General features: G+C 33.8%; 1 protein-coding gene and 2 pseudogenes across 2 annotated transcripts; 1 reads left to right on the top strand and 2 right to left on the bottom strand.

The window, feature by feature from the left end:
• Positions 1 to 6,286: 6,286 nt before the first annotated feature.
• LOC147401282 (wax ester synthase/diacylglycerol acyltransferase 11-like) lies at positions 6,287 to 9,925 on the top strand (annotated as a pseudogene). Its single transcript, XR_015178256.1, has 4 exons — positions 6,287 to 7,014; positions 7,847 to 7,874; positions 8,062 to 8,185; positions 9,541 to 9,925. The product of XR_015178256.1 is annotated as a wax ester synthase/diacylglycerol acyltransferase 11-like (transcript).
• A 7,009-nt stretch (positions 9,926 to 16,934) lies between these two features.
• On the bottom strand, positions 16,935 to 17,634 carry LOC147401281 (mitochondrial uncoupling protein 3 pseudogene; annotated as a pseudogene).
• Positions 17,635 to 20,088: 2,454 nt separating this feature from the next.
• Positions 20,089 to 23,771, bottom strand: LOC147401280 (mitochondrial uncoupling protein 3-like). The gene is made up of 2 exons (XM_086442494.1): positions 23,275 to 23,771; positions 20,089 to 20,704 (listed from the first exon to the last, which is right to left on the bottom strand). The coding sequence occupies exons 1-2, from the start codon at positions 23,626 to 23,628 to the stop codon at positions 20,162 to 20,164; spliced, it is 897 nt and encodes a 298-aa protein (XP_086298620.1). The 5' UTR covers positions 23,629 to 23,771; the 3' UTR covers positions 20,089 to 20,161.
• Positions 23,772 to 24,851: the final 1,080 nt, after the last annotated feature.

The raw sequence follows: 24,851 nt of genomic DNA, 5'->3' as shown, positions 1-24,851 counted from the left end.
AACCATTATTACTCAATCTTTCCTTCTCTATTGTTTAGTTTCAGATTCAGAGCTTGGCGAGGCAAGTATAGAGTACGAATGAGGATCATCTGGTTGGTCAGATAGACAACCAGAGTTTGTCACCTGGTGAGTACTAGGGCTATACCCCCTAGTGGTGTCAATTCCCCCAGGTAGTTTTATGGATTCTGTCTTGAGTGTGAGGATTTCTGTTACAGTGAGAAATTTTGTATAATCCTGTATATAATTTTTCTTCTTCCGGACTCTGATCTATCGGACATTATTAGACGTATATAGGCTTCCTCTAGTATTATATTTTGTTTGTTATATGCAGGATTGTATGTCGTTTATCAGGTACAGGTTGAATCGCCTTGGAATGCTAACATAAACAGATGAGACCATGCTGAAATTTTGAGGTGCCACCTCGTACCTCGAAATCTGACATGGGGATTTGTGTTAGCGTTCGGCGGGGCGCCACACTGGGTAGTACAATTATCTTAAATCCTAATTTTCTATTGCAAATTACATGTTATTGCTATTAGGTTCTCAAGAGATTGACCAAATTCAAGGAGATGTGACATTCGTATCCCTCAAGTAGAATTCTCTACAACTTCAAGTGTTTTGATACCTCTACCATTTGATGATCATGATTGGCAAAACTCAAGAACATGTTGATTGAGGGTATTTGAAGTCTTTTGTTGAGGTGTTCTTGTGAATATTTTAAAGTTAAGAAAATTGGATATTTATATTTCCAAACTTCCCATGAGCCTATAAATGATAATCCATTCAAAGCAAATGAAGGAGGCAAGTCTAAGATTCAAAATTATATCATTTTTTTCTTCTTGAAGCCTTTTAGTACCTTAAAACTCTGTCCAAGTTTTGACTCATACATTTTAGAAGCATAAACCAAGAGGAAGAAAAATAGAGAAGAAGAAAAGAAGACTAAGGTGGGGTGTAGACTTTTATTTTCTGTTTTTATATAATAATTCCCCTAAATCCCACACCTATCTTCTCCCATTATTTATTTTCTTGCAATAATGTAGTTGATTTACTTTCAATGACATGAAGAGGAGATAGTAAATTTTTACAATATGAAGCAATCTTCATTTTCTTCCATAACAAACTCTTTAAAGTAATTTAATTCCATAATAATTTATTTCAAGTTCTTTTAATTCTAAGTATTTTAAATTCCTAGACAATTTTTTCTTGTAAATGATTTAAGGATGAGAGAGTAAATCTTCACTGTGTAAAGTAATTTTTATTTTCTAAGTTCATTGAATAAGTTCCTCCATGGAACATAACATGCATACACTTTAGGACACACCACATTTATTTTATTGTAAAAGACTGAGTCAAAAGTGTAAATCTCTTTAGATTTATATTTAACACTCTAAGTCAACTAAAACAGTTCCAAGTGGACATAATTTCATGCATAAAATGAAGGTTCCCTCAAGGATATACTCCATCCATGGACATGTTCGTAGAATCTAACCAACAAAAATATACTCTTAAAGTGAGTACATAAGTGTTAGATGAGTGTTTGGATGCCAAAAATGTAAAATTCATGTGGATTTACACCAAAATCTCAAGCTCCAAATTTTTTTCAGTAAACATATAAGGGGGCGGTTCATGAGACATATGTAAAAACAATGGTTTTTCAAAATATGGGTTAGAGGTTTTGGATTGAGCTCATTTTTTGCGAGGATGGTCGCTATGATGAAAATATCATCTTCATAAAAAATCAGCTCAATCTGAAACTTCTAAATCTATCAAAAGTGATTTAATTAGTAAAAAATCGACGATCCATATTCAAAATCACTTTTAATGGGGTTAGAAGTTTCAGATTGGACTGATTTTTTTTTCAGGATAATTTTCCCATCATAGAGATCATCCTCACAAAAAATCAGCTCAATCTGACACTTCTAACCCATATTTTGAAAATTTATTAATATTACATTGTTTTTACATATATCCCTTAATTCATTCCTAACATATAATTATGTATATGACTTGTTTATTGACTTTTTTTGTGAGTTTAGAGGCCGAATTAATTCTTAACTTCTCTACCATCCCTTCTAATTTTTAAAACTTAAAAAAAAAAAAAAATCATTTATAATTCACTTTTTGTCAACTCTTAGTAACCACCAACTTGATGGATGAGATGAGGTGCCTAACACATTCCTTATCTCACATCCGAACCTCCTTACCGTTAAGTTATATGATTAGATTAGACTTAAGTTACTATTTGCTTGAAAAAATGAATTTTAAAGCATCTTTTATGATGTTCATTTACACCCTAACTCTTGAACGTTGACATTCCTAAACCCACGTAGATGAAGTCAAAACCCATTGAACCTCTTGTATCTACAAGTCTTTGATGTCATTAATTAACTTGTGGATCGATGATCAAAAAGATCTGGTTCATGCTTGATGGTCATCATTTGTGTGTGAAATCTATCATTATTGCATCCCACTCAATTAAGTCTTTTGAAACCAACAATCTACAATTCATATAATTTTGATTACAGGGATTATTCTCCTTTGAATCGATAAAATTTGCGAAATGTAATAGAGAGACCAAAAGCCCACCTACACTCTCTTACATATGAAAAAAAAGAGCTTTTATTGCCACACCAACTTTTACTAAGAGCATCCCCAACATGTGTGTTAAATTTTTTGTGATTCATATAAATTGGGGTGTTCTTAGCTAAAGTTGGTGTGGCAATAAAATCTCTAATAAAAAATAGGAAGTGTTTATATTTAGAGTAATGATTTTGTAACTCAACTGGACAGGGTGACTCAAAAACTCAATTGATGTGTGCCTTGCAACAACCGTGGATTTTTTTCTCTTAGGATACATAACTGCACATCCCAATAAAACATGTGCAATTGTGGATCCCTAGGGAAAAAAATCTACAATTCTTGCACCTACCACGTCAGTTTCTTAAAATATAAATTTTGGTTGACCTTAATTGACTCAAATATATATTCAAATTAGATTCTTCACCGGCTCATCCCATTCAAAAATATATAGATTAAAAATGCATATTTAATATTTAAAAATAATTAATTTTAATATAAATTATATTAATAAATATTACAATCACAAATTTTCATTTTGTATACATTACAAATTTAAATTCTTAAAAGTCATTTATGTATTAAAAAAACATATCAAAATTGATCCAAACTCGTTGATTCGACAAATTTTTTTTTTTTTTTAAATTTACATATACAACAAAAAGAGAAAAAAGCTTAAATAATTTACTAAAGTATAACTTATGAGAAATTTTTTGTGAGAAAAAAAAAAGTTAATCCACAATTTCACAAAATTCTAGATTTATTAAATTCTTTCATTTTTGTAAATAAGAGATGCCTTCAATGAATCAAGCTGGAATCGAGTTTTTAAGACTGACAGTCCGAGGACCACATGCGCAACTATGGAACTTGGAGTGTATAGGTATAGGGGGACACGTTTGGTTTGAAAAATTAATGAGCGAGGTAAAACTAAAAAATCACTTTTACTGCTTTGGCATACCTCCACATTTCTCTATGCAGTTCTGACACACATTTATGCATTCTGAGCTATTCAATTGGTGGATCATACGAGTCCAATTAATTGCAAAAATTCAGGACAAAGCTTTTAAATATATATATATATTTTTAAGTTAAGAGGGGGTTAGGCAGACTCACAATCATAAGAAACAAGTTACATTCTTACATACACGTGCCTATTGGAATCCTTACATATAATTTCTTTGAGATTTCTAAAGCTTTTAAACTTTATCTAATTGGCATCTGTTCATCATTGATGGGTTAATATAATTTCTTTGAGATCCCTAAAACTTTTAAACTTATCTAATTGACATCTTTTCATCATTGATGGGTTAATTTAACGGTAAAACTAACAACAAAAGTTTACTTTTTTTCAAATCTCGTGAGCTATCTTGAAGTACATTGGAAAACTTTCATGGATGAGACATGTAATTATAGGGACTAATCTCATCTCAAAAGAGATGTGGGATAGTGTGTGTTATTAAAAAAAAATATGACTTATTACTTAGGTATGGTTGAAGGTAGAAAATGGTTTTTCTTGAAAGATGTGATTTGCATTTGAAATTAATATAAATCGACATCAATGTATTCACCATCATCATCAATACCATCACATCCAAGAGGTTAAAGATAAATAATTCTAAAAAGAAAAATCAAATATTGCTACATCGTTTAAGTCATTTTTCATTAATAAATGAGAGAAGACTCAAGTCCAAGGGCATGTCACCAATGTGGAGGGGCCAACCTCGCGTAAAGGGGAAGATTCCTTCGAAATTTTGAAGTGGGTGAAGTTGAAGCTCACTTCACTTGGAAGTGTTGCACGAAATTAGATTGTGACAAAAATAATAAGGAGTTAGAAATGGAACAAATCTCTCTCTTCCTCACCTAAATCTACTCTTTTGCTTCAATTTACGTAAAAGATTGGGTTGTACTTTGATATTCTAAAGACCCACTAGCCCTTCTTCTCTTTGTACAAATTAATCCAAATTCTTAATGATTTTGTAAATTCTAAGTAAATTACTCTTTTGCCCCTCATTTATTTTGTAAATTTTTAACATAGATGGGTAAGGGGCTTATCACCTGAAAAGTGACCCAATAGAAATAGATTTCACGAGAATAGGTTAAACTTTGGCTCACTATTTGTCAATCTTCGGAAAGAATTAACGAAATCCTTATACTTAATAAGGGTACATTAGGGATCTGATTTTTTATTTAACTCTATCTAATGTTATATGTGTTATTTCTGTCTTGGTAGATTACAAAAGATAAAACAGAAAATAAATTGAAATAAATAACAAATCAATAAATAAGTTAGAAATATCGATTGGACTCAATCACTGATTTGAACAGAGCGAGACTTGTATTGGATGTAATAGTTTTAAGATAGAATTCACCCTTGAGATGTGCTAACAATTTGTGGACGCACTACAAGAAAACTGGGCTACAGCGACTATTCGTAGTGACGATCAAAATTTGGTTGTCGCTATAAAACCGTTTATTTTACAAAATCGAAGTCTTTCTCTCATGGCCGGCTCTTTCATCTTGTCTAAAACTCGAAGTCTTTCTCTCATCTCTTTCATCTCGTCTGAAACTCGAGCAGTCTCTCTTTCATCTCCGCCTCACTCTTTCATCTCCGCTGAAACTCGAGCAGTCACTCTTTCATCTCCGCTGAAACTCGAGCAGTCTCTCTCTCTCTCTCTCTCTCTCTCTCTCTCTCTCTCATCTCCGCTGAAATTAATCTTCAAATTAAGGATTTATTCGACATAGAGCTTCTCTGCCTCGCTGTCGATTTCTCAAACGCGTGAGGGTTCAATCTAAACAGATCTGATCTAATCTCGGTCTTCCGAAAATTAAGGTATGTTTTCCTACGTATTTTGTTAATTTTTCTGTCCAATCGATCCCTAAACCCTAGATTTTTCTTCTTATTTTGTTGATTTTGCTGTATAATCCTAATTTCTACAGTGTTGATTCAAATTTTGGTTCAATTCAAATTCGAAAATTTTGGTTTGATTTTTAATTACTCTGTTATACATATTCTACATTTGGAATAATATGTTGGATTTGAAAAGATTTCTATTCGTAAGAGTCAATTACTCATGATTTCTGAATTTTATTTTCGAATTCTTACACCAATTTCATGAAAATAGATTAGAAAACATTCAGAACTATTGAAGATCTTTACGTTCTTCATCAGCAATAATAAAGCTTCTAGTTATCATTCATCGATCGTACTTCTCTCAACAATATGTTTGGGGTTGGGTATTTCTAATAGATGATTTAATCAATCATTTATGAATGTCAATGGATCAGTTTAGACCTGTAATGTATTCGAATGTGATAATTGTGTTATGGATCGAGAATTGGAGTCTATTAGTGATCTGATTTGATAATTTGTCTGATTAGTCATGTTCTACTACATTGGATGTCAATCCAATAAAATGTGAGAAATTATGCAAATTATATTATATGTTTTATTTAAGGATTAGGTTTCAATGACTCATATATTATAAATATACAGCATTTATTCAAATTTTTCATAGCAAATTGTATTTCATCTAATTTTGATCCGATCTGATTCAATTGTTATGAAATTGGATTCAATTCTTATTACATCAATTCAAGATCTGTTTTAAATTAAACATGGTGAGGAGGCAGAGAGGGAAGCATAGCAGAAGTTTCAATGGCTTCAAAAGAAAAAAAACAAGCACTAGTAGTAGAAGAAGAAGAACAATAACAACAAGAAGTTTTCATTCCTCCTAGCCCAATGTCCCAATGTCTCAATAGTTCTACCATGTCTTTAACTGTCATCTCAGTTTTGGAATTCGAGATTGTAGAAGAACATAAAATAATTGAAATTGCGCATAATGTACTCTTACCTAGTAACATACGCTTTCAATCCATCATTGATACAAATAAGGACTGGTTCGGTGGAAGAAGGTCGAGGTGAGAGTCGAAGACCATATTATCGTCCCTACATTCCCTATAGGTTTATCACGAGCTGACTACGAAGAACACTTAAGAGTATACTTGTAGAAGATAGCTGGTGAGCGGTTTTCAGAGGATCGGCCTTTATGGGAAGTCCATGTGATCAAGTACCCAACACTCATTGGTGCTTCATCTGCTGTGTTGAAGTTTAGCCATGCAATTGGAGATGGTTATTCGCTTGTTGGTGTACTTTTTAATGGGTTGCAAATGGCAGATAATCCTTCTCTTCCTCTCACTTTCCCAACTATGTCTTTGAGATTAAATGAAGGGATGGGGAGTTTCTGCAGGGGCTTCTTTTCTAAGTTGAGAAACACTGTTTCTGATTTGACTTTCAACTTACTGAAGGGTACAGTTTTAGAAGACTCGACGAGTGCAATTCGATCAGGGAAGCCTGGAGTTGAATTCGAACCAATCGATATCTCGTCCATCAATGTATCCCTTGAGCTTATCAAACAAGTTCAATCCAAGGTTGGAGGGGTAAGTTTCCTTGAGCACTTTTTTTTGTAAAACAGGATCAACACTATTTCTGGAAATTATTCATTTTAATTCTAAAAATGGATTTACCATTTTCGGAATTAATTTTTCTTTAACTCCTTCCTGTAGCAATAATAAAACGAATCTTATGTGCTACACATGCCTTGTGCTTTTTAAAACAAATTGCATCATAGATCGAGTATGTATTAGAGTATCAGTTATGTAGTATCGTATTTAGATATATGGATATGCAGTTATTCCACTATCTATATTTGACGGTCTCAGCCCATCAAATTTACTTGTTGAGATGGTCTAAACTCATTCTTAAAGCTTTCAAATTAAACACAATTGTTTTTAAGTGTGTGAGTGCCTAAGTGAGTTATTGTGACTATTAGGACACTTTGATAAGGCTGACTTGAGCTAGATCACGAGGATTAGCTGGAGTGCCCAATGGGCACTTGATAACGAGGGGATAGGTCAATGCACCAGGCTTTGTTGAGCACAATGATCTCATGCGCTGTCTTTCTGTTGTTAGTGTTGACACTGCTAACGAATATTTACTCAATTTCAATCCATTGAGTTGCACTCCTTCCTAATTGTTAATTTACTATCAATTTTTAAGCGGATATACGTTCACTTGAACTTAGTCAAGTAACTATCAATTTTTTTAGTATGAAATTCTTTATTTTAATCAAGTTTATGGTTCTCAATAAAATTTAGGCCAGCTTACCTTTGTATGATTGACTTGAGATTTGACAAACTTGAGTGGACTTGATAAGGGCTTTGAGTACTCAACTAGTTTCCAAGTGATGATTCATGAAGAAACTATACCTAGGTGGCTCTCTCCTTAACAATAATAGAAGGTACAAGCTTATCTAGTCCTTGTTGAACTATGACGGATCGGATGCAAGTATCTCATCCTCATGTAATTAAAATGTAGCATTTCTTTTTGTTGACAAGTATGGGATGGAAATTTTTTGTCAATTTATTACACTGCAGTAGTTGCTTTAGTTGCAGCTAAACATGTGTTTTTCTTTCCTATGTGAGAAGGCTTCTTACACCTCCTGGAACTCCTCTTTTTTCTTCACTGGATGCAAGTGAGTCACAGCCAACTGTATCTGCTCCAAGAAGCAATTCCCATGTTAGATCGGTTTCTACCACTAACCCTTCCAGGGTATGTTTTCACATTTTTAATTTAATTCATTACATCCCATTTCTATTCAAAAGTTATATACTTCCAAGTTTACAAGATCATGTTCCTGGTACATATATTTATATGTTTTTAGTGCATGGGGAATACTCACATACACACAGAACAGGAAAAAAAAATGCTCACTGAGGTGTAGATATGGTGTGTGCATACTAGTGTATTTGTAAATTTGTAACATATGTATTGTATACAGTTGTATGTGAAAACTTATTTATTGGATGAAAGTTGCCATCATGGGTTCTCTCCAAACACTTATTCCAGCTTAATTGGCCTAACTTGGTCTCTAGTTTCATTCAGGTATCTATCTCTATTAAAAATCTTAAATTTTAACAAATACTTAAAGCTGTTTTTTTATTTTTGCTTGTTTTGGTAATCTGACATAACTTTTTTCTTGCTTGTTGGTTTCTGATTTTGGATTAAGATGTGTTGTTGTTAGATGAGTCACTTGGATAGCGTGTTGGGATCTGCCACCCTATGCAACAAATCTATTTTATTATTATTTCTTTGTCTTATTTCTTTTCATGGACAATTCAAATTGGTGATAGGAGTAGATTTAGGGGGCCAAGACCCATTTCTACATTGCAGAAAAACTGACCACTAAATTGATCTATAAAGATTGTTGAGTCTATATCAATGAATATATCAACCAATGGGGCAATAAGGGAAGACATTGCTCATTTGTCTTGAAAAGAGCACTATTTTGAGATTTTAAAGGGTTGTTGAATGTGATAGTCCCACAACTGCTTTCCTATATAATGACATTTTATTGTATCGGAATGTATATTATTTCTAGGAGACGTGATACCCACGATTAGTTCTGAAATATATATTGGTAAAATGAGAACCTGCTTTCGTTCTGGTTTGTGACCCGCACCCACACTTGTGCTTGTTAGCCATTTCACTGATAGATGAGCACCATGAAAGGAGTACCTGGGCCATGGATAGAAGCATCACCGGGTTTTTGGGACATTCCATTAACATGTTATAAATAAAAAAATGAAAATCTGACTTTTGGGTACGTGTGGAAATCGAAATCTTGTGCACTCAAGTAATCTTTGGTACTTGTGTTTAACATTACTTGTATTCACCCCGTGCTTTTTCAGCTGGCTTCTTACCATGTAGAGCTTTATATTGTAGGCAAGTGTCTTGAACATTGAAAATCTTTTACTCATCTAGAAAACAAACTTTCAATCTAAAATAAATATGTTACTATTTTGACAAGTTCAAAATGGATAAGATACATGCTCATTTTCTTATTGGAGTTTCCATTTATTAGTTTCTATGTGTAACTATATTTTATTCTTATTATGTTGTGTTAGTAATTCTTTTGCTCAGGATGCACCATATGATGAAGATGACCCCTTTGCTTCAATGTGAGGTCTAAACCCCGATGATGAAGAAGCGACTGTAAACCCTGATGATGAAAGAAAGATGGTCGAAACAAGATACAGAATTGTTCTTTGAGGTAGAATTTGTGTACACATTCATATAAAACTGGTGGTGTTTCTTAAATAAAAACTAAATTCAGAAAATGAGAACAAGGAAATATTTCAGTGTGGAGCTTGTAGTTTGGTGAAGACTGAACCAATTTGAATTTTCCATGAAGTTCTTTCACTCATTTGTATTTGATTTATCTTTTTGTCAGGCTAATTGGCAGTTTGGAACAGATTTTACAATGATACAACAACTATTTGGATCTTTTCATGTCGCTAGTTGGGGTTTAATTTTCAACATGTGGTTTAAAAAATAGTTAGATTTATGAAAGTTGAAGATGAGGGGTATTTGGGTCTTTTCATATTGCTAGTTGGGTTCTAGGTCATCAATTTCAAAATATAAGGGTATCTGCAATATTTAGCAACATGTGAGGGGGCAGGTGTAAAATTAATTAATTATTTTTAAAAGATCTCGTAGACCATGGCTGAAGGTCAAATATATATATTTTTTTAAACCCTATAGCGACGGTCGCCGACCGTAGCTAACGGCGATATATATTTCTTTATAAAAATTACCCTATAGCGACGGTTAATAGTGGCTGTCGCTATAAGTCACATTTACAGCGACGTTTGTAAATAATTGGCCGTCGATAATACATTTAGCGATGGAGGTTTCAGCGACGCTCACGGACGGCCCGGGTGGCTGTCGTTACGTGTATTTGCGACAGTTTTATCCCTGTAGCGACGGTCGGAGACCGTCGCTATATTCCTAATTTACTGTAGTGACGTCTATTTCCCAGGATACATCACTCCACACATGTACAAAGTAGCACTCCAAGTTTACACATACAATTGAACTTGTATTGTGGTATTATTCGCACTAACTCACGAGAAAACTTCAAAGAAAACTGAATGACACGATGCAAATAACATAAATTCTAAGATTCGATGATGCAAATGAAATAAGGGATGCAAATTTATAGAGTTGGAAATGTCTATTGGTGAAAATATTTTTTAGTTGTGACTGTTTGTATAGACACTTTGTGGGGACCTTAGAATAGTCACCACTTGTGTCTCTTAGAATAGTCATGAGTTGTGACTTGTTGAGTTCAACTCAATGGATAAAATAATTGAAGAAAAATGCCCAACAAAATTTAGCAAAAATAGGTCTCTCTCGCACTCACTTGATGTTTAAATCCGAGATTTGCACCCCCCTTGTGCACGTACACACTAAGATTTTTTGAACCAATGGATCTAAATCCCTTTGGAACCTATGGGCCCTCGTGCGCATGTAGGCTTTATCTATATTTCTCTCACATTCAATACACTATATGAGAGTTTTCATATAAGAGTTACACTCTTTAGTTGTTTCTATCCAATGTGAGACTAAAACATTTACACCACACCTTAAAAATAAATCACTTAACAATATCACTTACACTTCCATTCAAACAAAAGGGATAATTCTCAAAAAATTTCAACAATATATTTTAGATATATAATTAAAAAAAAACACTTTTCTCACTAACTTAGCAAGGAAAAAAGGTCTTACTAAGACTAATCCACCATTAAAACAAAATCTCGAGATCTTTTACGAATTTAGAGATTTTGTTTTGACAATGAATGAGTATTAGTAAGCCTTTTTTATCTTACTAAGTTAGTAAGGCTCGTTGGACTCATAGTTAAATCTAATGCAAGATTTAAGTATACATCAATGGATTAAATCCAATGCAATCATTTCACAATAATTGTCAATGAATAATTCATTGAAGTGCCGACTGATTGATTAATGAATGATAATTTTGGTAAGAAATCAAACTATAGAAGAAAAGAGAACTAGGAATATAATTTAATAAAAATCAAACTTTTAACCTCTAAGTACTCGTTTGTTATAATCCAATAACTTGAATCACCATATGGACTGTTTTTTAGAGTTTAATGAATAAACATTCTCTTAATATCGATATTTTGAACCAAACCAGGGTTCTCACTCTAAATGTATATTAAAAAAAGGATAAAAAGAAGAAGAAGAAGAAGGTAATATGTACAAATGTAGGTAAATTATTTTCAAGAAGTTACATTTACAGTGCATTTCTAGACTGTTGAAATAAGAAAATGCCGAATGGACATTAAAAAACATTTTTGACGTGGATGTATGTACGGAACCATAGATGCTTTTCATAGAGATACAAGTGAGAAGCATCTATGGTTATGTGTGCATCTCACATCAGCAATGTGAGAATCAATATCAATTTTAATGTTATCCCAGCACAACTAACTGATTTCCAAATCCATCTTTAACAAATCTATTTGGCATGCAAGTCACACTTTGATGTGTGCCTGTTTATATGATCAATGAATGATGAATGCATGCGATCTTGGTACGTGGCAAGGACACAGAACCAAACATTTTTTTCTGTGTATCCCGATAAAAACGATCTATGGTTCTGTGCACTTTTCATGTCAGCCGCGTACCCATCCACGTACCAACACCATATGCATTCATCACGACTCATGATCAATATATCTTTCAACAAACCTTCACCTATGAAAGCATTCAACAACGAATAAACTTGTGCCATTTGGAACCTAAACAACCCGCTCCCCTTCTTCCTTTTTCTTAGCTTGTCTTTTTTTACCATCTCAAATTGTTCGTTGGACTTAAAACGTCCATTTTTCGTTTGTTGGATACCTATGCTATAAACATAACGTGATATATTAAATGTGTAATGATTTTGTAAGTCAACCTGACATGGTGACTCACAAACTCAACTGACTTTTATCATGCAAGAACAGTAGATTTTTCCTCGGGATACACAACTGCACATCCCCATAAAAGTGAGAAATCCACGATTCTTGCATCTAGAGTTTTTGAGTTAGCCTGTTAGGTTGAGTTACAAAATCAGCACTCATATTAAATTCATGGTTATTTCATTTAGCATAAATTTTTTATGGGAATTTCATTTCAAATTCATTTATGACATATTTGCTTGGCATTTATAACATAATTTAGATGATTAAAGCTCTATCAACAATATTTTTGTTACATTTCATTCATCTCTCTCTTTTGATTTGATAGTTAATGGAGTTAGAAACAAAAATCAAATTAAAAGAGAAGAGATATTGGAGTCAACCAAGAAAACAACATACAATTTTCTTTATTAAACCCATTTGCCAATCAACTTTCAAAATTCTTATTACTTCTGGACCTCTATCTGTCTAAGACTCTTCCTTATCTTTTAGATCAGATGGTTGACGTAACTACCTTGCAATACACAATTGGTATGGTAAAACTTTCGAAGTAATGGGACTGGACTACGTTGACACTACCTTTGTTTTGATAGCTTGGTGTTTTAAAAAAAATTCTTTCCTCGACATTCACTTTATTTTAGTATTTGGAACTGTAATCTTTGTTGCACAAAAATACAGAGATCGACGACCCATTGATGAGGCTCTTTGTCATTTAATCTTGTCTGATGTTCGTGGACCACTTGAAGGCTTGTCTACTTATAATCACCATGAACTGAATCTTATTCAGAGTGGGGATGCTATGGCTAATTATAGTAGCGTTGGGTGGGTCTCACCATTTTGACATCACGACAATTGAGCAATATCAAAGGCTTGAGTTTCGTTAGAGATAATGGTATATTAAAAAATCATTATCAATTATGATTCTTTGGTGTGATTGAAAGTATAATGGACAAGTGGAATTCGCTTTGGAAATTGACAAGTGAGATATTTGGAGTACTATGTTGAGTTTCGAATCGATAGAAATAGAATTTGCTTGGCGTGAAACCTATAGATCTGCTAATTGATTTGCTCAAAAGGAGTTGCTAATATTGAGAATTTTGGCTACTTTGTTTATCCTAATATTATTGCTGAATCTTTCAGCATTAGCTTCTTTTAATGAATCAGGGTGAGCCCTTCATAGCCTCAATTTACTGATAATAATAAAAAGTGTTTTTTTTTTTTTTGCTTAATAAATCTTGCATATTTGATGATATATTAATTATTTTATTTTTACACGACATTTAACATTTTCGTACTATATAAATCAATGTTTTGTTATATTAGTCATGTAGACCCCATCTACATGAATTTAGGAGTCGCCACCATTCAATATTAAGGTATGAATAGCCATCATAAAATAGAATTTTAGAATCTGATTTTTGGCTTCATAGTGACTCACATTCAATGAAAAAGGGTTAGGTCTACCTAACATGAATTTAGGAGTCGCCACTATTCAATGTTAAGGTATGAATAGCCATCATAAAATAGAATTTTAGAAATCTGATTTTTGCCTTCGTAATGACTCACATTCAATGAAAAAGGGTTAGGTCTACCTAAGAGACTAGTAGGAAGGTTTGGTTGAGGGACAAGAAAGGTGTTAGGCACCTTGTCCCACCCATCAAATGATGGTTACCCATGAAGACCATAAATGAAGTATAGAAAACTATTTTTTTTTGTTTTTTTGTTTTTTTATTTTTTTGAAGATAGAAGAGATTATAAAGAATTTAAATGTCCAACGAACTATAGTTTAGCCTACAAAAATCTAAAAAAGAGGTGATGAGCAAGCCATATACAAAAGTATAGGCTTGTTAGATTTTTTTAATAAGATTGAGGATTTGTTGTGAATTACCATGGCTTTCACCCTACTTATCTCTAAGCTAATTTTTAAACGTTTATGTATTCATAGGAGGGTTTATTTGTGTTGGTTTAACCTCAGAGACATGTTCATAGGTTGGACACAACCTTGAAGAGGCTAAACCCTATGCATGCAAATTTTGTCCACTTTGGGACTATTTTTATTAGCTTTAAGTGTTAAACATAAATCTAAAAAGATCAATGTTTTTGACTTTTAACCTCTTTTAAAAGAAAGAAGGTGGTGTGTGCTTGTTATGGATGCATGAATGGACTTATAAAGGGGAAGATTACCTCAATGAAGAGGGATTACTCTCTTCCTCCTTATCTCTTAAAGAAAAGAAAAAAAATAAAAACTTGAAAATAAAATGCTAGAAACATAAAAGATGCTTGAAATAACTTGCATTAAAATTGAATAATATTAAAATTTATTGGGGACTTAATAAGAAGATGGCTTCTCAAAGAAAAGACTTACTCTCTTCAACCATATGCGCTTAAAGGAGAGCAAGAAGACTACATTGTAAAGAACTTAATTAAACTCAAGCAAAAATATAAAAGATATTAGGTGAGAAAAAGATGAGCAAATGAACTTAATTAAGTAGATAAAAAAATCAACCCTTAGTTCCCTAACCCCACCTTAATCTTTTCTTTCTTTCTAATTTCTTTTTCTTTTAGCTCCAAGGGCTCAAAAGAGGTGAGTAGAAATTTGGGTAAAATTTTCTTACTCTAAAATTCTCCTCCTCTATTTGCCTTTAGGAGCCCTTTATTTATAGAGTTGTGGAAGACCTCTTGGAGGTAAAAATGTCCAATCCTAAGGATTTTAGGAAATGTCATGAGAAATATATAGGGAATCCTTTGAATTTTTCATTTTCTTGAGGGAAAAAGGTGGAATTTGGCATGATGCCTCTTAGATAAAGTCATTTGGCCAAGTCATGTGTCACAAATTTGGTGGTGATGGAGTGCTAAGTGGAAAGTGAATTTTGGAGAACATATGAATGAATGCCATGTAAAAATGTGGTTGGTTGGGTCTCATGTACTTATCCTTAAAAGTAAGGGTAAAGGGTAAAAGACAAAAATGTTTTTGGGAAGGTTAATAAGAGAATGCCATATGTAAAGTTAAACTTAAGGCTTTTTGTAAATATCTCATAAAATAATGTTGGATACACAATTTTGAAATGGACTAATGGGAGAGCTTTATGTATATACTTAAAGCTTTTACTTTTAGAGGGTAGAGTTGAAATTTCTATTAGCTTTAAAGATTTTTACCAAAGATCAAAACACCTTTTTTAATTTGACCTTACTTTTTAAGAGCGTCATTCTTGGGATTTCTTAAGAGAGTTAACTCTCCAATGAGGTTGGAACATTAGCCCACCAATGAGGATCCTTCTTAGATGTTGGAGCTTATGAGAGACCACCATGCATGTATCCTCTTTTGGGGAGAAGTGTAAGGCCATGGGCTTTAAGTGTTATTATGAGCTTGATATTGGGTTGAGTCATGGGTTTGGATTATAGACTTGGGAATTGGACTTGGACTTCTTGTAGTTATTCATTTAGACTGAACCCTTCTCCACATGTTTCTTTGATCTCTCAGGCTTAATTAAGGCGAAAACGGGGTATCAACAAGTCATATAAGTTGCATTATTTCTAATATCCATTGACTCGTAGGTAATGGGTCGGGTCGTGAAACCCCAGATTAATAGGTTTCACATTTTCTACGAGTACTTAGATCTTCAACACCCGTGATTTATGACAAAAATGTTGTTTAGTAAATCAAAAGGAAGAGAGCCTTCCTGGTTTAAAAAATGAATTTTTTCTTTATGTGAGACGTTGTATAAAAGAAAGGAGTCTACCTTCAAACGAAGATCTTGTGGAGCCTAGTTTCTAAGCATTTGTCATGACATTTGTAACAAAAGAAATTGTAGGGTTTTTGAAGGGAGGGCCACTAATTCCAGAAGTTTATCATTTATTTCTAGAATTTTTTATGCATTGGTACCAGTGTTATAAGTTGTTTTTTTTTTTTTTCTTTCTAGAACTCATGTGTTTAATAGAATAGTCATCAATTTCTCTACTTTGGTTGAAGAAGTACAAGTTTGGGTGCTTCGGCACCAGACAAACATAGGAAAATAGAGTATATCGAAATGTAAATCGGCCAGATAACCATTTTACCTATGCAAATTAATGAGATTCCAAGGATAAAATCAATAGAAATTCTTCCAGCTTGTTACTATAGCAGCTTACTAATTTTGGAACACATAGTTTTTGAGATAGAGGCATGTTAGATGATGAAGGGGAAAAAAATAAAATGGGTTCAATATAAAGAATTCTTTGTAAGATTTTTGACAAAAGGACATTGACGTTGCAGGCATAAAAATCTGATAAATGGTCCATAAATTAGCTTGAATAGATGGTTAAGATTGTCCTCTCATCTCATCAGCATTTAAGGGCCATGAAATCTTCATCCAAGCAATAACTGCTTAGTCAAGGTAGATAACTGTATGAATTACGAGGAGATCATTCACCTCAATGTCACCCAATACTGTAATTTCTAATTCTAAAGAAAAATAAATAAAATTGAATGACCTTTGGTATTTATTAACTTCTAATGAACTTGCAAAATTGGGCATCAAGAACAAAATCCATTAGAAAGAAGAAAGCCCAGCTATATATCGGAACTGGCCAAACCTCGCCCACGTGGGCTTCTGGGGAAGAAGCCCTTCCATAGTGCATTTAAACCTTCAACTCTCACAGTCTTTACTAGACAATCGTAAGAGTTCCTATACATGAACCTAGCTTCTTTCCCTGCAGCCTGATTCATCATTCTTGTTTTCATGACATCTGCTGGACAACTCAAAGTAGTTGTTGAAGACCCGACATGATGGATGCCAAGGTGTGAGCATATATATTATCCTCACAAACTTGTTTTTCGATAACAAAACGCTTTGCATGATCATAACAGGCTAACTCCCCCATATTTACCAAAATTGCTCTTTGGACATTGGGAACGACTCCTTGCCATAATCCCCTAGAACCTTCTGTTCTTACAATCGTGTTTAAAGCATGAAATGGACCAGTGTACCTTGGTTGGAGATCTTGACTCACCAAGCAACCATCCGCTTGCATCCTCATCTTCACAAGATCAGCAGTGCTTGCCACAACCTGTAATTTTTTAGGTAAGCAAAGGAAGTTACAAAGTGAACAAAGAAAACCTCTTAACTTTGAAACCAATATACATCTGGCTTTAAGAATATGATCATGAGATACCCTATTACAAAAAATTTCACAATGAGCACATTTAGAGAGAATAGTTTTGGAAGGAAAATTAGAAACAAATTCATGATTAAGTTAGACAGCATTAAGACGTCTGTAAGTAGTAATGCTTCATAATAGGTTTAGGAAGCATTAAGACAAAATCAAACTTAATAGTCAATTTTGTAACTAGAGGAATATTGACTCGCTTAGGTAAACAAAAAATCCAATAAGATGATCATAATCACCCTACCCATCACAATCTCTTTAAAGGTCAGTACAAAAAACCCTTATCAAATAACCGGGAAATGGAAGACAAGAGAGCTGAAGCTGATCCCTTACCACAAATTCATCGAGGGGCTGAGCACCCACTTTCAATCCATCAATTTCAGCTACATGACTAGAGCCAAGAATCAGTTTGTAAATGCACTTGCTACATTGGCATCCATGATTAGCATCACTGGCGAGGAGAGCATCTGGCCACTAGAAATCGAGATACAAGACGAACGTGTATATTCTCTAGCTATCAAAGAAGATGAAGCTAACGAAGATCCTTGGTTTTGTGACATGAAGACATATTTAGAGCTTCGCTCTTTTCCCAACTAATGCTACAAATATTGAAGATAAAACGATCCAAAGAAGAGCATGCCATTATTTTTTTAGCAGTAGAACTTTATATCGTAGACCGCATCATCAGGTACTTTTAAGGTGTGTCGATGAGATTGAAGCTAAAAGACTGATTGAAACTATACATAGGGTGTTTAATGGTCACATGTTAGCTAAGAAGATAATGAGAATGGATTATTAGTGATCCACCATGATGACGGATAACCATTTACATGTCCAAAAGTGCCATCTATGCCAACAAGCAAAATGCTCCACCAACATAATTGTATAATATGATGTCTCCTTGGCCTTTCACTCTGGGCATAGACATAATTGGTTCAATCTCACCGAAAGCCTCTAATGGGCATCGTTTCATCTTAGTGGCTATTGACTATTTTATAAAGTGGATAGAAGTTATGTCTTATGTCAACATCACAAAAGGATTTGTTCTAAAGTTTCTTAAGAACGATATCATATGCCAATATGGGGTACCCAGTGTCATAGTATGATAATGCCTTGACAAGGGTCTGGAGTTACCTCAATTCACACTTTGCTGAACTATTGACGTCAGCAAAATATGAATTGAGATCAATCTTGAAGTCCTTCTGGCACTACTTTGGCCTTTTTTACATAGTCTCCCTAGTCAGGATGAAATCCTTACTAAGGTCCTTGGGCTCATATCTTGGCATCCAAAAACATGATTTGCTGTTCAGGGTTGTAGAGGACGAAATTCTATGAATTTTAAAAAAAGAAAATAAATTATTTTTCAACATTGAATTTCATTTTTAAGTTTAGGAGTTCTGTGGACGTTCGGTCGCCATCCATTTTCAAAACTTTGGATCTTGTTCAAAATAATTGTTTTTTGTTCTTTTGGAACTAAATTTTTTGATGAAACTTAGAGGGCCGTGGTGTTGGATTTCTGATCTGGTCATACATTTGAGCAAAACTAAGGCTCAATGTTAGTAAGGTAATGAAAGGGTTTCACTTTTATATAACTTCACCTGGATTCAACAACCAATAAACTTGTGCCATTTGGAACCTAAACAGCTCGCTCCCCTTCCTTGTTTTTCTTATCTTGTATTTGTCTACTGTTTCAAATTGTTCGTTGGACTCTAAACAGTTCATCTTTTGTTGCAGGATACCTCTCTATCGCGAGGAAACACATCTATGGTTATGTGCACATCCCACGTCAGACTTGTGAGAATCGCAGTAAATTCTTTGTGTCATTTCAGCATTTTCCATAAAAATAAGGTTAAAATAACGTGATATATTAAATTCATGGTTATTTCATTTATCATATAATTTTTATGCGAATTTCATTTAAAATTCATTTATAACATATTTGCTTGACATTTATAGCACAATCTACATGACTAAGTCTCATCAACAATAATTGCTACATTCATTCATGTTGCTCATTTGATAGTTTATGAAGTTAAAAACAAAAATCAAATTAAAAGAAATGAGATATTGAAGTAAACCAAGAAAATAATATACAATTTTTTATATTAAATTCATTTGCTACTTACCAATAAGCAATTCAACTGTTGTTGTGGTGAATTTAAATATGTCAAAAGGACATTAAAAAACTGATTTTTTTTCCTTTTTTTTTCTTTTAACTTTATGTTCATTTTAATTCCAAAAAAAAGATTGGGTAAGACTGGTTATGCTCCACTGGTTAAATTAAATTAGTCAGATCTATGGTTAGAAAGCTGGTGAATTATCGTGACTCAATTAGTTAATGGTCCATCTATGGTTAGAAAGCTGATGAATTATCGTGACTCAATTAGTTAATGGTCCATCGGTATGTAATTGCCATGGAATCTTCATCTAGGAATCAAGAGAATCACTAACATAAAGGTTTGACCAAACTTAATATCTGAAGATCACTCACCAGAATGACACCCAATACTGTAATTTCTTATACTAAAGAAAAATAAATAAAATTGAATGACCTTTGGTATTTATTAACTTCTAATGAACTTGCAAAATTGGGCATCAAGTACAAAATCCATCAGAACGAAGAGAGCCCAGCTATATATCGGAACTTTTCATAAGAAACCCAGAACACAAACTGCCAAGGGCCTAGCCTTGCCCACGTAGGGAGGAAGCCCTTCCATAGTGCACTTACACCTTCAACTCTCACAGTCTTCACTAGACAATCATAAGAGTTCCTATACATGAACCTAGCTTCTTTCCCTGCAGCCTGATTCATCATTCTTGTTTTCACAACATCTGCTGGACAACTCAAAGTAGTTGCTGAAAGACCTGACATGATGGATGCCAAGGTGTGAGCATATATATTATCCTCACAAACCTGGCTTTGGATAACAAAACGCTTCGCATGATCATAACAGGCTAACTCTCCCATATTTACCAAAAATGCTCTCTGGACATTGGGGACAACTCCTTGCCATAATCCCCTAAAACCTTCTGTTCTTACAATTTTGTTTAAAGCATCAAATGGACCAGTGTACCTTGGTTGGAGACCTTGACTCACCAAGCGACCGTCTGCTTGCATCCTCACTTTTACGAGATCAGCAGGGCTTGCCACAACCTGTAATTTTTTTGGTAAGCAAAAGAAATTACAAAGTGAACATAGAAAAAACTTTGAAACCAATAAACATTGGGTTTTTAAGAAAATGATAATGGGCAGCCCCATTGAAAAAAATTTCACAAAGCGCTTAGAAGTATACTTGTAAATTGCGAAACACAATAATGTTTCTTGAATAGATTAAAGAAAAAACATAGTCATAGTATGACAATAGTTAAAATGAGCATGTTGAGAAAGAGAATAGTTGGAAGAAAAATTAGAAACAAATTCATGATTAAGTTAGACAGCATTGAATCCTGAGGAAGGGAATGGTTATCTTCCTAGCCTGTGGTGCACGTTTGAAAGTATTGCAAGAATTCGGTAGGGTCAGCAAACAATCTGATAAGATGACCATATTACCCAACCCATCACATTCTTTTTAAAGGTCAGTACAAATTAGGTAATGATCCAACGAAAATCCAAGAGATTGGAAAGCTATTGCCCCTTGATAGGCTGATCTTTACTGCAGTAATCTCCTTGGTGGAAACAATAAATACTAACTCCTACCCTCACATTGCATGCGTGTTACATATACTTTCTAGGCAGAAAGGACATTTTCTTACTCTCTTGGAGCAAAGTAACTATTCCACCAAGAAACAACGTGGGCTTCCATAACAACAAAACAAAGACAACCAATATCTATTAACTGTGGACTCCTAAAAAAAAAAAATCAAAACAATACCAACAACAGCAACCATGGATGTCAACATGTAAAGAGGCATGACTGCTACGGAGAATGCTGTATAACTATGGAACCTAAAATTAAACTGTCAAATGAAACAAGATCTAAAGTGAAACCTGCAAAGCATCCAACCAATAACATCCCCGGTAACATTTTTGAAGCTGATGATTGACCAGATAATGAAGAATAAAAGGAAAAAATCCCAAGTTGGCAATTGATTTACTGATATAAGATCATACAATATTTTGTTTCATATGATGCATACCGTTATGCTTCCCTAATAATAAGGATGCTCAAATTGGGTTTATGTTCTTGGGGGCAGTGTTGATAGAAAAGAAGCTTGTAGAAACTCGAATCACGATTCATGTTGTTAGATGGTTAATTCATACAGATATTTCCTCTATGAAATAACATTATGTAATAATCTAAAAAATAATCTATATAGAGTCGTGCCGGAGTGACGATTGTACCTCATATCTCACTTTCCTGAGTGGAATTTTGTAGGAACCCTAGACAATGATTCCTATACACTTCCACACCAGGAAAGTGAGATATGAGGTATAATCTTGAGGTCACTTCAGCATTATTCATCTATATAATATAATATGTAACTACTCTAACTCATCATATAATGAAAAGGTTTGTAAACACCAAGGGGGTGGCTGAATGGTAGTAACTTGGGGCCAAGGAATCTGCTCTTTCTATGGTCTCAAGTTCAAATCCCACTACCCATAAAAAACCTTGGTGGCCACGCACCGCTCCACGTAGTGGGGTATAGCCTGAGTGCGGGGCGTAGGGACTAGTCTGGTGCGCGCAAGCTGGCCCGGATACCCTTCGTTATCAAAAAAAATAATGAAAAGGTTTGTATGGCTACTTACAAAAACAATCTACCAAGCAATCTTGATATGCAACATTGAGAGGCATTCTTCAAAACTCAAAGATAAAAAACAAAAGATCTTTTCTCAAAAAAATCAAAATCGTGTTTACTTAAATAGTCTAAGATGGAAGATTGAGAAAAAGAAAGGAACAATCCTTGTCTTTGGCAGCTTACTTCATCAACAATTTTCGGCATCTCATCAACGTTTTCATTCTCAATCTTTATATTTGCGTCGAAAGGACATGCATTCTTGCCATTCATGTTTAGGTAAAATAAAATAAAATAACAACCACTTGTTATCTTTCACTTTATTTATTTATTTTTATAGAGTTTATAGTTTAAGAAAAGCAAAAAAATACATAGGATTCACTATTTTCACCTGAAAAATAAGACCCTTGTTTTTATTCCAATAGTGTAAGATTTGAATAGTGAATTGTACACGAAGAGCAAAATTCAAAAAGAAATAGTTGGGACTTGTATCCAAAGGGTTTCCATATGTAAGATTCAAATCATTTTGTTTAGGATTTGAATTGTAAGATTCAAAACACAAATTGTAGGACTTTAATTAGGAGTATCAACAGGTCCATTTCAGTTTGAAACGTCAATATGTGTGAACATTGTCCAAAAACTCAATCAAGTTAAAGGTGATGTCTTGGTGTTCATTCAGACAACACAATCAAACATTCAAAACCTCTAGTAGATACTTGAAATAACTCAGAAAAATTAATTAAGAATATATAATTTTTTTCTAAAAAATTAAAATAAAATTCAAACAACATAAGAACACTAGATACAATCAATTGCTCTTCAGATCAAGTACATTAAATGCACTCAAGAACTGTTTCAGATCAGTTTAGAACGTCAATGAATCAAATCAAACCTTATTCGAGAATTAGACTAAACCTCGCAATTGAATATTTAATAAACTCAATCGAAGACCTAAAATTCTCAGATAAACAATGAAATTGAAGTTACCTGAGCAATTACGCCAGAGATCCCTCCAATGAACGCTTTTCCAGAAAGAGAATCGTTCGAAACAGCATTTCTTAGGTGCTCGTATCCGACGATTCGAATCGGAGTGTAGAAAAGATGCCTAAGAATCGCTGGAGATAAACCCTTGTAGATACCTAGAGAGCCTTCACTTTGTATAATCTCCGAGGCGACTCGGAAGGCATTGGTGGGGCGAGTCGAAGCAAGAGATTCACCGTGGAGTTGAAGTCTGGTCTTCGTGATGTCGATAGGGAAGGTCATCGACTCTGCAACAATGGCTGATAGAGAAGTTAGGGCAATCTTCATATGTGGTTTCTCATTCTCTTCGCTTGCTTTCATGGAGGGATTTGTGTGGAAAAGTTGCAGAGTGAACGAACCAGACCAATACGGGCGCGCGTGTGCAGGTGAGAGAGAGGAAGACGTTGAGAATTGAGATTTGAGCGAAAGTAAGAACAATTCGCGTGTCAATTGAGCCTGCTGGCCCAGCCCAGCCCGCCCGCCAAAACAAGGGTTAGGGCCTTCATATTGAGCCCGTAAGATTTGTCCAGATAACAAATTTGATAAAGTAAGGGAGTTTTATAATAAAACTGCAATAGATAGTAATAAGTTAATTTTAATTAACATACCTTGGAGTGGATAAATTTTTTACTTAACATGCCTTGGAGTGGATCAATTTGTGGCATCCAAAAACATGATATGATGCCACAAGATTATAAAAGACGAAAATATGAAATTCTAAGAACTTTCTAGGAAATTTTTTTTGAAAAAATAAGTTTATTTCAGTGTTGAATTTTAATTTTAAATTTAAGAGTTCAGTAGCCATCATTTTTCAACACCTTCAATTAAGTTCAAAAAGGATTTTTTTTAATCTAATTTTTCCCAAGAAATTTAGAAGGTTGCAGTGTTGGATTGTCAATTTAATAATCATGTGGTCCCAACGATACTTGGTATGATTTGAAATCTTACTAAATTAGTCATGCTAGCCTGAATTATTAAGTAAGGTTTGTTTTACGAACAAACTCGGTAAAGTAAGAGCGTTTATATAATAAAATTGCAACAGATAAGTTTATCAAGTAAATCTCTCAATAAAAGAATTGTATACCTTTACGGTGGGCAATCCTTTCTCTAATGACATCATGGTGACGATAATGAAGGTTTGCTTAATTTTGATGTAGTGCTGATCTTAGGTGGAGATTATTTATTTATTTATTTCAAGGTTGTTGTAATAGGCATTATTCTCCTCCACATTAAATGAAGGGTTATTAAGTTAGTTGTATTAAGTGGATTTTTTTCACTAATTCCATCACGAGTTTGAGAAAAAATGTCTTAAAGTAACACCAAGTTGGTACTCCATATTTTTTTATATTCAATACAATAGGAAGATGATTTTGTCAAAAAGTCTTCTAGAGTGGAGTGGAAAATGACAAAGGTGATATATAATTTGTGTGAAAATATTTTATAATTTTATGAACACTTTTTCAGTTGCTCATAGATTTTTTTTTATTAATTTATGAGTCATGATAATCTGACTACCCAAGACACACATTTTTGTGGCGAAGTGC

The sequence above is a fragment of the Akebia trifoliata genome, chromosome 5 (assembly GCF_017979445.1).
Source record: "Akebia trifoliata isolate Shusen 1 chromosome 5, ASM1797944v1, whole genome shotgun sequence".
NCBI lineage: Eukaryota > Viridiplantae > Streptophyta > Magnoliopsida > Ranunculales > Lardizabalaceae > Akebia > Akebia trifoliata.
Note: the sequence above shows the minus strand (reverse complement) of the source record. Positions and strands in the feature narration are given on the sequence as shown.